This window comes from Lygodium microphyllum, chromosome 16, assembly GCF_053477565.2.
Source record: "Lygodium microphyllum isolate KBCC chromosome 16, Lygodium_microphyllum_v1.1.10, whole genome shotgun sequence".
NCBI classification, from domain to species: Eukaryota; Viridiplantae; Streptophyta; class Polypodiopsida; order Schizaeales; family Lygodiaceae; genus Lygodium; species Lygodium microphyllum.
Genome location: NC_141150.1, coordinates 127,343,932 through 127,356,994, shown reverse-complemented (window position 1 = coordinate 127,356,994; position 13,063 = coordinate 127,343,932). Strand labels below are relative to the sequence as shown.

At 41.7% G+C, this 13,063-nt stretch overlaps 1 protein-coding gene across 1 annotated transcript in view; it reads right to left on the bottom strand.

Annotated features, from left to right (window-relative positions):
• LOC148023414 (uncharacterized) overlaps positions 1 to 9,019 on the bottom strand; it is a 49,997-nt gene extending 40,978 nt beyond the window's left edge. Inside the window, exon 1 of the mRNA XM_087696360.1 lies at positions 7,879 to 9,019. Coding sequence (XP_087552486.1) covers positions 7,879 to 8,715 — 837 coding nt within the window. The 5' untranslated portion in view covers positions 8,716 to 9,019. The remainder of the gene's footprint in view (positions 1 to 7,878) is intronic.
• Positions 9,020 to 13,063: the final 4,044 nt, after the last annotated feature.

The following is a 13,063-nucleotide window of genomic DNA, read 5'->3' as shown; positions in this document are numbered from 1 at the left end:
ACCAACTTGCGCATTAAATGCACCTAATTAACGGGTGTGGTGATCTCATAGGTAGTTTTCAGCTTCTTCCATATTGCATAACCTATATCTAAACCCTTAATGTCTGTCAAAATATCATCAATGACACCCATCTTAATGTAAGCCACAGCCTTTTTGTTAACTCTGGCCCAATTTGCATCAGACATTTGTGCGGGTTTATCTTCCTACAAAGCATCCTCACAATCCTTTAGGAACAATATGCCCTACATACCATCTTTCCAAAGGTCAAAGCCATGACTATCAAACTGTTTGATTTCCATCAAACTCTTGATGTCTAAACTGGAAGAGGTTGCAGCCATTTTATCACGAACACAAGAGTAAATGCCTGGACTGCAGAAGCACAAGCTAAACCAGCAAATACACTGCTGTTCTTCCTCAAATAGTGATAAATCTCTGTTGTTTGTACATGAATCAGCCACCACACAGACAAAAAAACTACAGAAATTTACCAAATTCTGCACAAAGCCCCAAAATTTCAGGTCCACCAATGCATAAATGTCAGCCAATCTGACCCAATTGAGTAAAATTTTACCAATGCACGAAAAGCCCCAATTTTCCGGAGGCCAATGTCAGGAAATTTTACTCAAAAGAGTGAAATTCCGACAAATTTACCAAAATCCCCAATTTGATTGAGGTCAACATGCACAATGTCTGCAATTTCTGACCTTAATGTCGTTGCAAGGCACAGACGAGATTAAATCCAAGAAAATCCCCAAATTTTTTGGCTTGAATTTGCACGTGTCTAAGACCTGTGCTTCCAAGCGCGACTCCCATCAGCACAAAAGGAAAATTCAGAAATTAGAGAAATTCCTGATTTTTAAAAGAAGAGACCGGGGGGGAGAAAGGCTTTGTTGACCCACCACATCACACATCCTGCTCACCGCCTACTGCCGCCAGTCGCCAATCGCCTGCCGCAAGTCACACCTGACTGTGTTAGTCGCATTGCCCCTGCGCTAGTCGCTAGCGCATCATGTCTAGTGCCCACATGCCCCACAAGTCCTGACTGCTGGTCGTGCTGGCACCTGCCACTGTCTCGTTGCCCGCTGCAGCCTAGTCACATCACGCCTCTCACTGCCTCGTCACATACACGCTACGCTTGCTGCTGTACGTCTACCTGTGGCCCGTCGTGAGCTCGACATGTTCACAAGCTGACTATTGCCTATCAGTCAGTGGTCTCCAAAAGCGTGCATAATCTGTGCTCTAATACCAATTGTTGGAGCTCAGCCGGAGGAGTGAGCAATAGTGAGAGTGAGAGTGACGGAGAGAGAGAGAGTGTGTGAGTGAGTGAAAGTACGATTAGATTTGAGTGTACCAACAAACTGTTGCTACACAAAGAATAAAATGTATTTATACTTAGGGCATGCAAGGGTGCATTCACATGTACAACTAAATAATACACATGTACTATACACAGAGGTGAAAAAGGGCCTTTATCCCAACACTTGGGACTTGGTACAACACTCCTCGTCCACATAGCCCAACCTCTGACAGTGAGTGCAAAATCTATTTTTCTTAGGAATTCACTATCAAGGGGGTCAAGGTTCTTTGTTTCCCTTGGAGGAAGTGGTATCACCATTGTTTTGGCTTGCCTTCGCATCTTGCAAGTTCTAGCCACTCTTGATTTTCTCTCGAAGAAGAAGAGGCAACCAACTCGCACCCCTCTAAATAGATATAAGTGGAGGACTTCTTGTGGACTTGATCATGCAACCTCATGTAACGCAAGAACTAACACTCAAATTCATAGAAGGTTGGCAATCTAGGCAATGAGATAATGTGTTGGATAAAATGGAAGTATTTGTCAAGCAACTTGTTCAAGAATAATGTGACCTGGTGTCTAACTTCGGAAAGCTAGTAGAGGCAGACTTGGCCAGTAACCTCAAATATTCCGCCAACTTGACTTTTAGATCATCCCCTTCCTTAATGGAAATTTCTTAAAGCTCAAAGTCGATATTTATACGCCGAGTACGATCTCTGGCCGCATAGCTATCAATGAGATGACTCCAACATTCCGATGCAAGAGAAAAATGCTATAACTGAGAGTGAAACTCAGGAAGCTCTCCATAGACGGATGTAATCAAGGTGGGCTAGGTGAGGGTCACGCATACACTTAAGACCAACAACAAGGTCCCAAAGACCCTGAGACTCAAACACTTGTTGCATATAGTTCGATCAAGTAGTGAAATTTGACCCGTTGAAACGAGTCTTATCCATGAAGGCATTCTTGGCCAAGGCAATAGGAGCGATAGTGCTCGGATAAGGTGGATAGAGTGGATATTGTGGTGGAAAGGATTACACTTGGAAATGGGTCCCATAGTGCCACCCAAGCATTCGAGAAGTGTGCACGATGGATCCAAATGTGTGCATAGGATGAATCATGACTAGGCATGGGCATTGTCGCCGCATGAGGACCCCATGTTGGAGGGATAGGGACACGTGAAGCAAAGGATGCAAATCCCTACGTAGGAGTGACCCATGGAAAGTGAGACGATGTACCATAAGCGGAGGAAGAAAGTCCCTGCATTTGAGAGGTCATGGAGTGTGTGTAGTTGGGGATAGTGAGGGGGATGCCTATCACAGCTGTCCCAGTAGAAAAAGATCTACCTACATGAGGAAAGGTTGAGGAAACTGTGTTAGAGGATAGCATTCCCTGTAACAAAGTCCCATAGTGTGAAATGGCTTGTGGAAAAGGATAAGCGATATCCTAACGAGACACCATGATGTAAATATGGAATAGAGAATGAGAATGTGCTAGGAGAGGAGACAGAAGGTCCAACTCCCAGTGTGGTAGAGGCGGATGTGGAATGTAAACCGAGATTTTGAAATGAGTGTGAGATGGCTTCAAGAGAAGAGGGTGGGATGGGAGAGAGAGAAGAAGAGTAATTGACTTGCTCAAATGAAGCAAAGATGTAGGTATACCTCGTGATGAATATCTACTTCTTGAGCCCCCTCTATTAAGTTTTACATACATTTGACCATCTAGCTCCTACACACCAAAAGACAAAACAAGAGAGGGTTTAGATTCGAACAACTCAAAAGGGTTGAACGAACCTGACACAGGGCCTAGCCAAGATGATGAAGATGGATCACCAGTCGTTCCAAATATCGTATTGCCTCCATGATTAGAAAGGTAGCCAACCTCACCAGCCGATCTAGAAGGAGTAGCAAAACTAGAAGAAGGAATGTCTTTAGGTTTGCATTTGTTGCATAGGTACTCTTCAAACTCCTATGTGAGATTAATGAAATCTAGAATATTTGGTATGGGTGTAAACGTAGAGGGTGATGGAGTGCCGTCTTTCTTGCCAAGTCCATAATGCCTCCTTAGGGCCTCCAGTGATGGAGAAGACTGATAAGACATCATGGGATCACGAGAAGAAGGTGTCTATGACATTATGATTTGGGTTATGAGTCATATTGTGTGCCTTGTGCAAAGACTAGCACTCCACAATATCCACACGATACTCTTTATAAGTGCACCATCTCTGATACCATGTGAAGAAGAGTGCGGAGGCACTACTAGGGTTTGCACTGAGGAAACACAAAGTATACAACCGCGACAAAAGCACAACAAGACAAACACAAACACAGAAAACAAAACTCAAACCCTAAACGCAAAACTCAAAACTCAAACACAAACAAAAGAAGGGATAGAAAGAACACAACTCTGAAGTGAATGAATGTAAGAGTATATAGTGTGCCCAAGGGCAGAGTAGCCTGTCGGAGAGTGACATCCACCGGAGATGAATCCCAAGTATTGGGACCACCAGTTGGAGTGACGGAGTGAGAGAAACATCAAACGCTAATTGCCAAAGTGTGAGGAGACTGAGGCGACTACAGAGGATGACGCCTAATAATATGAACGAAGCAACAAAACGTAGAAATAGAATGCCGCAGTTAAATGCTATAGTAGAACACCACAGTAAAATGCAGCAGTAAAACGTGGCAGTAGAACGAGGTGATGGCAGTAGTCGCGAAGGTTGGACCGCCACGTGGTGGGAGACTAATGGCTAAGATCTGCAAACAAGAGTGAGAAACCTGCACGAAAGAGATGGGACTGAATGGGGGCAGCATGTCTATTTATAGATGAGGATGGACCCTCCCAAATTAGGGTTTCACTAAACTCTCTTGAACCGCTCCCCGTTTTAGGGTTTTCATTAAATTAAGCTTGTTTTGGGGCTATTTAAGTGATAATCAGCATGGAATGCATTTCTTAGCTCAACAGAGGGGACACTTCAGTGGTCTAGCCAGAAGTTGGGGAATCCATGGTCACATATGTTCAAAGACATTTTTTACAAGATGATCTCATATGATACTACAAGACATTGATGACGGACACAGAGACATACTATGGTTCTTCTCTATTTTCAAGAGTTGGTACCATCAACATCAACATTAGGTTCTCTCTAAGGCACCTTGGTGGTGGCTTGATCACCCACTACTTGGGCATCCATGGTTCTACTCCAGTGGTTCTATGTTGTATGGGCTATGATGAGTCATTATCATTGTATCATTCTATTGTATCAAATCACCCACGATCTGAGAGAGGATGTTCGTAGGATTGTCAACTCATGTGTGAATCTATGCATACATAATGGGCTGAGCACATTTACTAGTTTTTCAAGCATTTTATAGGCTTGGCATTTTATGCTAGATTGGTCTTTATGCCAATCAGCCAGCATTTAATGCTGGCTGACCAGCTGCTGGTTATGGCCTATTTTCTGCCTATTTATTGGGCTCCTCCTCCTCCTCGGTGATACGGTCATCATCATTCTTCAAGTGGACTTTCTGTTGGAGGGAGGAGCTGGTGCTAGAGCCCACACAACCAATGACTCACTGTTGTACGCGATTGTCTCATGTTTGCAATATGGATTCCATTTCCCAAGCACATCTTTGAGTTCTCTTTTTTGCAGTGTTCTCTCTATCTTTTTCTTGTCTTGTGTTCAGCAGTTTATTTCAGCACTTGTCTATGCTTCCATTGTTGCACCACTTCTGACACCACTCACCATGCACAAGGCAACTTCATTGCACCAAGCACTTCTAGCTACTGCATGCAATGAGGAACCTGTTTCTTTGGGAAGCTTCAAAGGATTAGCATTGGATGGCATCCGGGCAATCAGAGTTGGACTCCAATGATAGGAAGAAAGGTATATGACTTGCCTCCTAGCAAGAATTCTATAGGCACAAAGTGGGTTTACAAGGTAAGATTATGTTCAAACAATGACAATATATATTTTCTATACTTTTTCTTTTATATCCAGCGTTCATGTATAGTATTTATCAATGTGGTAGTTGAGGATACGCATTGACTTATGCCACAAAATGCTATATTTAAAACACAGTCAATCCCTCCCTCTCATGCTTTAGATGTCTATCCTTCCTCTCTTTTTCCCATGATCCACCTTCATTCTCACAATTAAAGGCTATGCTAACCTAGGTTGGAGGACTGCAAGACGCATTCATCCTCAATAAGTCCAATATACTTTTAGAGCTTTCACAAAGCAAGTTGGCATTTCAATCTTTTGGGTAAAGGATCTTGTGTGGAGTTGTCCCCCTACCCAAAAACTCATTAATGATACCACAAAAGTAAGTAAGCAAATCGACAAGTACAAGAGCAAAAGTCCAAACGAAGGACCCAACTATGCCACCTATGCTACAATAGTCAACCAACTTATCCATTGCTTTCACTGCTACACTAAAAAGAGCCCAAGAGCTAAGGAGGTATAGCATGTGTGAGCAAACTGGCTGCAAGTTTCCTTTTGCTCTGCATTGTACTGTAGACTATGCTCCATCTCTCTCTCTCTCTCTCTCTCTCTCTCTCTCTCTCTCTCTCTCTCTCTCTCTCTCTCAAGAAGTTTAAATTGATGTATTGAAGTATTTACATCAAGCCTTCTAGCTAGCCAAGCATGATCAAAGACAAGCAGCAAACACTTGTGAAGCCAAAAGGCTATGAAAACACAACACTATAGGAGCAAAAGAAGGGGATCATGAAGTGGGCACAACAAGGGCAGAGCAAATGATATCCATGCATGGAGCAGCCACCTCTCCAAGTATCAAGCCAACCGAAAACATGGAAGTAATTTGTCATAAACGCAATCCTTACACATGAACTACATGACCGTGGATGCTAGAGGCCGAATCAAAGATAAAAGCATTGCAAGTCCAACAAGCGTGCCAAAGACCAATCCATCATATACAATGAAAGAGACAAGGATGATGGGATTGTAACATAGCCATGGACGGTATCTTGCCCAAACCCTAGGATCAGACAAGTATTCTCTGACGTGTTAGCAAGGTCCATATTCAAGAAATGAAGTGCAAATTTGTCTAGCAACCAGGCAAGAGATGAAAAGATGAGCAAGGGTTTCATCACATGTAGTATAGAAGTTACATCTACCGCGAGAGATCCTACCACCACGCACTACATCCCCAGTAGCAAGACCCCCATAAGAGCCTCCATATGAAAACTTGCCCCCAATAAGGAAGCTTAGACTTCCACAGTTGAAGCAGCCAACCATGCCACTTAGAAGTTAGCTCTACTATCACAAACTAACCGAACTTTATGTGCTATCTTAGTGACCCATCTCTTATCCTCAGCCATTTTACGATGACTGTTTCAGGAATTCCTCCGTTTTCACAAAAGCCCAATCCAACTATGGGGATAAGGGCCAAAAAGCTAGCAAGGGAGAATGCCGCTGAAGCCAATTCTCCAAGGTCAACCAAATCAACTTGTAGCCTCAAGGTGCTTGGAAGTACTAACAAATATGTATAAACCCTAAACTAACATAGAATGATAGCATCCTAAGTAGTCTTCAAGCCCAATCTTACCATCCAATTGAACTTATCCCTGTACATGTACTTCTCATATCAATTGAGCAACTTGCATGTGGCCAAAACCTTCGCTTACAAGAAATTTGCTTCCTTTCTAGAATCAGGAAGAAGCACCAAACAATGGAGCAAATAATTTCTTGCCATGAGGCAATCAAGTGGGTAAGAGCATAAAGTGGATCTCTCTCTTTTTTTTTCGTAAAAAAGGGATCTCTCTCTCTCTCTCTCTCTCTCTCTCTCTCTCTCTCTCTCTCTCTCTCTCTCTCCAATTTCAAGGCAATGTGAAATGTGAGTGCCAGAACAACCTTTCGTTTACTAGGCAGGAATGTTCACAATGGGGTGCTTGCTACTTAGGAACATTGGCTGGGGTCACACAAGCACAATGACCAGTGCATGTGATAAAACATTGAGCAACAACAACATGGCCTCACCAGAAATCATTGCACAATATTGTCTCTCAAACAGAAAAAGGAGCAATATTGTGGTGAGCAACATCACCATGGCCCTATCCATAGTTTAGCAATTAGGCTAACACATAGCGGATTGGACCAACTCACTACTTGAGCAACAACAACATGACCTCACGAGAAATCATTGCACGATATTGTCCCTCAAACAGCAAAAGGAGTAATATTGCGGTGAGCAACATCACCATGGCCTTGTCCACGGTTTAGCAATTAGGCTAACACATAGGGGATTGGACCAACTTACTACTTGAGTTACAATAAGCTTAACCACATTTATTAGTAAATGCTCTTAACTCTATGCATAAATCTGCATATGTACAAAAGAAAATGAGTGCTCTGGTGCCTCTGAACTTATTACCAACCATTGTAAGGCTCTAGCTCAATACATCTACATGATACAATCCTAATGGTACTTTGTTTATGCATGCATGAGACAACAGTTCAAAGATCTCTTACTTTGTAGAATCAATGCTCCATTACAGATACAACGCAATTTAGAGGGTAAAAACAGCTGAAAAATGTCATTATTTTCTAAGTTCAGAAAGCTCACCAAAGCTACAAAAAGCTTGATAAAACCTGCCAGGATACCAAGATTGAGTGCTACACAACAAACCAGCAGGAACAAAGCTGCAGATCCCAGTCTAACGAGAGATTTGACTCCTCGAATGGTGCAATCAAGCCACATAAGACCCAAAGTTAATGTGATCCCAATGACAATCATTAAGAAAGCTCGCAAAGGCGGCCAAGCACACAGTGCAGACGATTGTAGCTTTCGACTACAAACAAGCAGCCATGCACTTAATGCATCCATGTAAGGCTTCTTCTGCCGATAAAATGTGATAAATTGCAGCCGACACCATGCAAAAAAAGCATCCAGAGCATGACTTATAGCCTCTGTAGCTCTCTTCACCCTGTGTTCATCATTGGAAGATTGAAAGGAAATATTAACAGCTCCATTCCTCTCTTTGCCATTGCACTCTGCATCAAGACTGACGGTTTGCTCCTCTGCTTGGACGCTTCTGCTAGACTTTTGGAGGTTCGAAACCCTTGTTGAGTCAGGCTCAGGCTCGGCTGCAGGACTGGCTGTATCTGAGAGCTTCTGGGGGCCTGCTGAAAGGCCAGGAGCGGAGACATTATTCATTGCTGCTGTGGCATCTCTGCGTTTTCCATTTCCATCACCTGCTGCCCTACGAGAGGAGGCTCTGCTGGAAGCTGCAGCTTCTCCCTGTTTACCATCACCCGCTCCGGAGGAGGCTCTGCTGGAAGCTGGTGCAGTGCGGCGGCCTCCTTTGCGATTGCTCTTGCGGTCGACTGACTCGGTGCCGGCAGGGGAGGACGGCGAATTGGAGCAGGAAGGGCATTCTGCATTCTGGACAGATCGGCCCATCGCGTCTTATGCTGCCCTACTGAAGGAGGAGATGGCGACATTCACTCGCCTTCATCCCTGTGCTGCAAAGCCATAATGATCATCAATCAACGCAAACCATCAAGTTCATCCCGCCATCGTTTCGCTCGGAGCTGGGATAGAACCGTGCGTTTCCACGCCCCTCTGAGGTAGATATTGCTTCCTTGTCAAGCTTGCATGAATGAAATAGAATTTCTGGGTAGGCAAACGCAGGAGATCGACTCGTCTTTACACCGACGCTGTTCTCACATCGGAAAATAGGGAGGCTAAAGTCTGAAGATTAATATGACTTTACAACCCTTATAAGTCTTCGAATACAACTTATCAACACGATTTTACATTTGAGAGAAGTTGTGGATGGTCTCTGATAAGAGAGCTCGCAAAAAACTTTTGAGTCCTATCTTGTCGTGCATGTAGGCCAAGCATGGCGGAGAGGACATTGCAGCTAGGGAGCCTTCCAAGGTCCTAAAGGCAAGAAGTCATGGAGGCATAAAGGTAGACTCTTATGCCTCGTACCAAGGAGAAGTGTCATGTAGGTTAGGCAATAGCAAACACATGGAGGTAGAGTCTTGTGCCTCTCATGCCAAGGATAAGGGCCCTAACTTGCAAGCAATAGCAAATGCATTCACCTCTAATATGTTTAAGGTTAACAATGCTAGAAAGCAAGCTCTTTCTACTAATGCTAAGAAAATCCATAAGGTTGAAATGGAGCTACCAATGGAGCATTTGTGGAAAATATGTTTTGATTTTCCTTGTTTTGGTCTATTCCTTTATTTCATGAGTTGAGTTCCTACAGATAATGAATTTTCGCTAAGTTCCTACAAATAATGAATTTTCTCATTGGTTTATTAGTACCTACCAAGCACACTACAATCTAGTGTATTTCAAGTTTGTTGGGAAGGGCTTTTATCAAGTCCTTGTTGGTTCGCCAACTAAAAGGAATTGGATTCTAGCCTATTCTATTGGTTTTGCAGGTAACTTGGTTTGTTGCCTCCCATGGCCCCTACAACATTCTCTCCTAAGGATGTGTTAGTGTTGCACTGTCCAATTTGGGTTACTTTTCCTCACTTGAACACAATGTTTGGAACTGACATGCGAGCTATTGCTTCTACCCTTGGTAAGGTACTCTATGTCCCTCCCCTTGCCTTCTAATCCTAAGGGTGAAAGGCATGCTTGTATTCTTTGGGATAGGAGGATTGAGCCTCTTGATGTGCTTGAAATATATGATAAGAGGGGTTTTGATCTGGTATGTGAAGTTCGATTTTCAAATTTCCCAAATGTTTGCTATATATGCAATCAATCAGATCATTTTGCTAAGTTGTGCCCAAAGAGGTCTAATAAGGAAGATGTTACTAAAGATCTCACATCTACCAAGGAAAGAATTTCATATGATTCCAAGACTCAAAATGAAGTTCAAAAGGTTGATGATGAGAAGCAAATTGCTAATAAGGTTCCTCAAGTTTCTACCTCTAATTCAAATAAGAAGGGAAGTCCCTCTGCTTCAACATCAAGTGAGAAAGGCAAAACTATTGATTCTTATTTTTATAATAGGGTACTATAACTAGGGGATTTTGATAAAAAGAGACATGTCGAGATTGATAAAGCTATTGGCAAGGAGAATCAACCAAGTAATCGCATGTAGGAAGTCAAGCACAAGGATGCTAATTCAAAGGTATCTCTTAAGAAACTTGCAAGGCGGAGGTATCCCTTTAATCTATTTGAGTCTCATGTAGGATATCAATCCTTACCTAGAATGTGCATAGCCTTTGCTTTGAGGTTAGAAAAAATGCACTTCGAACGTTGCTATGAAGTTGCAAGCCAAATGTGGTCAATGTGCAGGAGGTTAAGTTAGATAAGCATGATGCTTCATCAATTAACATTCCTAGTTGCTATTGTTTTTCAAGTACATACAAAAGTGGTCAAGGAGTTTTGCTGACCTTTGTCAAGAGAATCTCAAGGCTCAACTCATTGCTAAAGATCAATTTGCCAATGTTATTGGTACAAGGATTACCATTTTTGGAGAGACACTTGACCATTTTGTTGTTGACACTCCCAATATCTCTCAGATAAGGGCATACATATGGTAATGGATTAAATCACATGTGTGTGGTGAGAGAACATTATCATTAGGGCATTGGAACATGACACTTAGCAATAATCACATAGATCAAGCAATATGATTGAAGAAGAAAGTGAACATTAGCAGTAATGATCTCTCACATAAATTAAGCAATATGATTGAAGAAGAAAGAGAGTCCTCGAAGGACATGTCAGTCTCACTTGATCTAATTGATTTGGCTTTCATGATGTCTAATAATGATGGTAAATGGATTCATTGGCATAGCATACATATAGATGCATCATGGAGATGTGATCACCTGGATAGGTTTCACTTTAATAATGATGTAGAGTTGGCTTCCCTTAATGTTAGGTATTAAGTCTTTGGTCATTGTTTAGATTCTTGTCATTTCCCCTTGATGATTACTTTAGGCTTCAAGTTCAAGGCAAGTTTTCTTACTAATGCTACTTTCATAAGAAATGCTCAGAAAGCTGGAGGTTCTCCCAAGTCTACACCTACTATTCCTTCACTATGGTGGGATTAGTGCTTGCAAGCAATTACTACATTCTACGAAGAATCATGGGAAGTGCCAAGCTCAATTGGGGCAAATGCAATTTGATGCAACATAGCAATGTAGAAATGGTATTCTTGATGTTTTGATTTACACACATGATGATCGTATTCTTCTTCATCTCTTGCAAGATGTTAAAAGTTTTATTAGGGAAGCGAACTTTATTGAGTTGCAAGGATTCTGGTACAATTGAAGGTTTATATGTTATTTTTGCATGAAGCTCCTACCCCCATGTACCTTAATGCATTTGAAATGAAAAAGAAGAAAGAACTGTTGGTCATGGTTGAAGATGGCTATGGGAAGAACCATTCTGAGGAAAGATGGATTTTTGAAGTTTTCAAGAAACATCTATCTTCTATTATTAGTTCACCTTTTGATTATGTTTATGGTTGGGAGCAGAGAATGGATGGCTTTCTACAACATATGCCGAGTTTTCTTAGTTCGGATATTGCTTTATCTTTATTATCATCCTTTACTATACTAAGGAATTGTTGTATGCCATGAAGACCATGAAGAAGGGTCATGCTCTAGGGCCTGATGGATTTCCTATTGAGTTCCATATTGCTATATAGGACATTTGGGCTGATGATCTATGCAATATGCTCAATCAAATCAAAATCTCTAGATCTTTGTCCTCTACAATCAATAAAGATATCATTAAGCTCATTCTAGAATCATCGAAGAGGTGAGGCCTAGCCATTCGTGCCCTCTTATAATGCTTAATGTCTCTTATAAGGTCATGGCTAAGGCAATGGTAATTTGTATCCAATATATTTTGAAAAGGAATATATATGCTTTTGTTCATGGAAGACATATTTACGATGCTATTTTAAATATTCTACTTGGCATGGATTATGTTGTATCTTTGAAAGATGATTACCTAATTAATATAGATGTCGACAGGCATATGATAAGGTCTATCATGAATTTATTTTAGCTATATTGTAGAAGGGAGGATTTGGATATAATTGTGTCATATGATTATGGCTTTCTTTTCAAATTCCTAAACCACTATCTCAAGTAATGGCTATGCAATGAGCAACTTTAAGCTACAAAGAACTATCAAGCAAGGGCACATAGTTGCTCCTTACTATTTGCCCTTATGACACATCCACTATTTGTGTTGTGTTGATCAAGCTATCAAAGCTAGTTCGATCCAATCTTTAGTGCTTCTTGATGGACAATACTTGTGTTCTCAAATGTTTGCAAATGATAATTCAAATATCATCCATGTTGATCCTCTTTTAATGAGATCTCTTCTTGATATCTGTGACGAATTTTCTATCCTCTCTAGATCTAGAATTAACAAACATAAATCTAAATTGTTGTATTTGTCTTAGAGTGAGGACCCTCAATGGTTGGCTCATCTTGGCTTTTCTAAAATTCCTAAAGGTCGCATAATTTGTTACACTGGGGCTTCTTTAGGTGTTGGACTTACCTTGGAATAGTGCTTTGAATGGTATTTGGCAAGCATTCTAGCTAAAGTTGCCTCTAGACTCCCGTTTACAATAGAGTTTGTAGGTAGGCTTACCCTCTTGTGCATGGCACTATCTGGTGCGCAAATCGGATGCTGGATGCGTATGTAGCAAGTGCTAGAAGGTCCCAAGAACAAAAGAACACTACTTAAGCTCAAAAAGCAAGAAGATAGACTTGCACAATACGAAGAGAAGAGACAAATTGGGTACAATCTCCCCCCATGC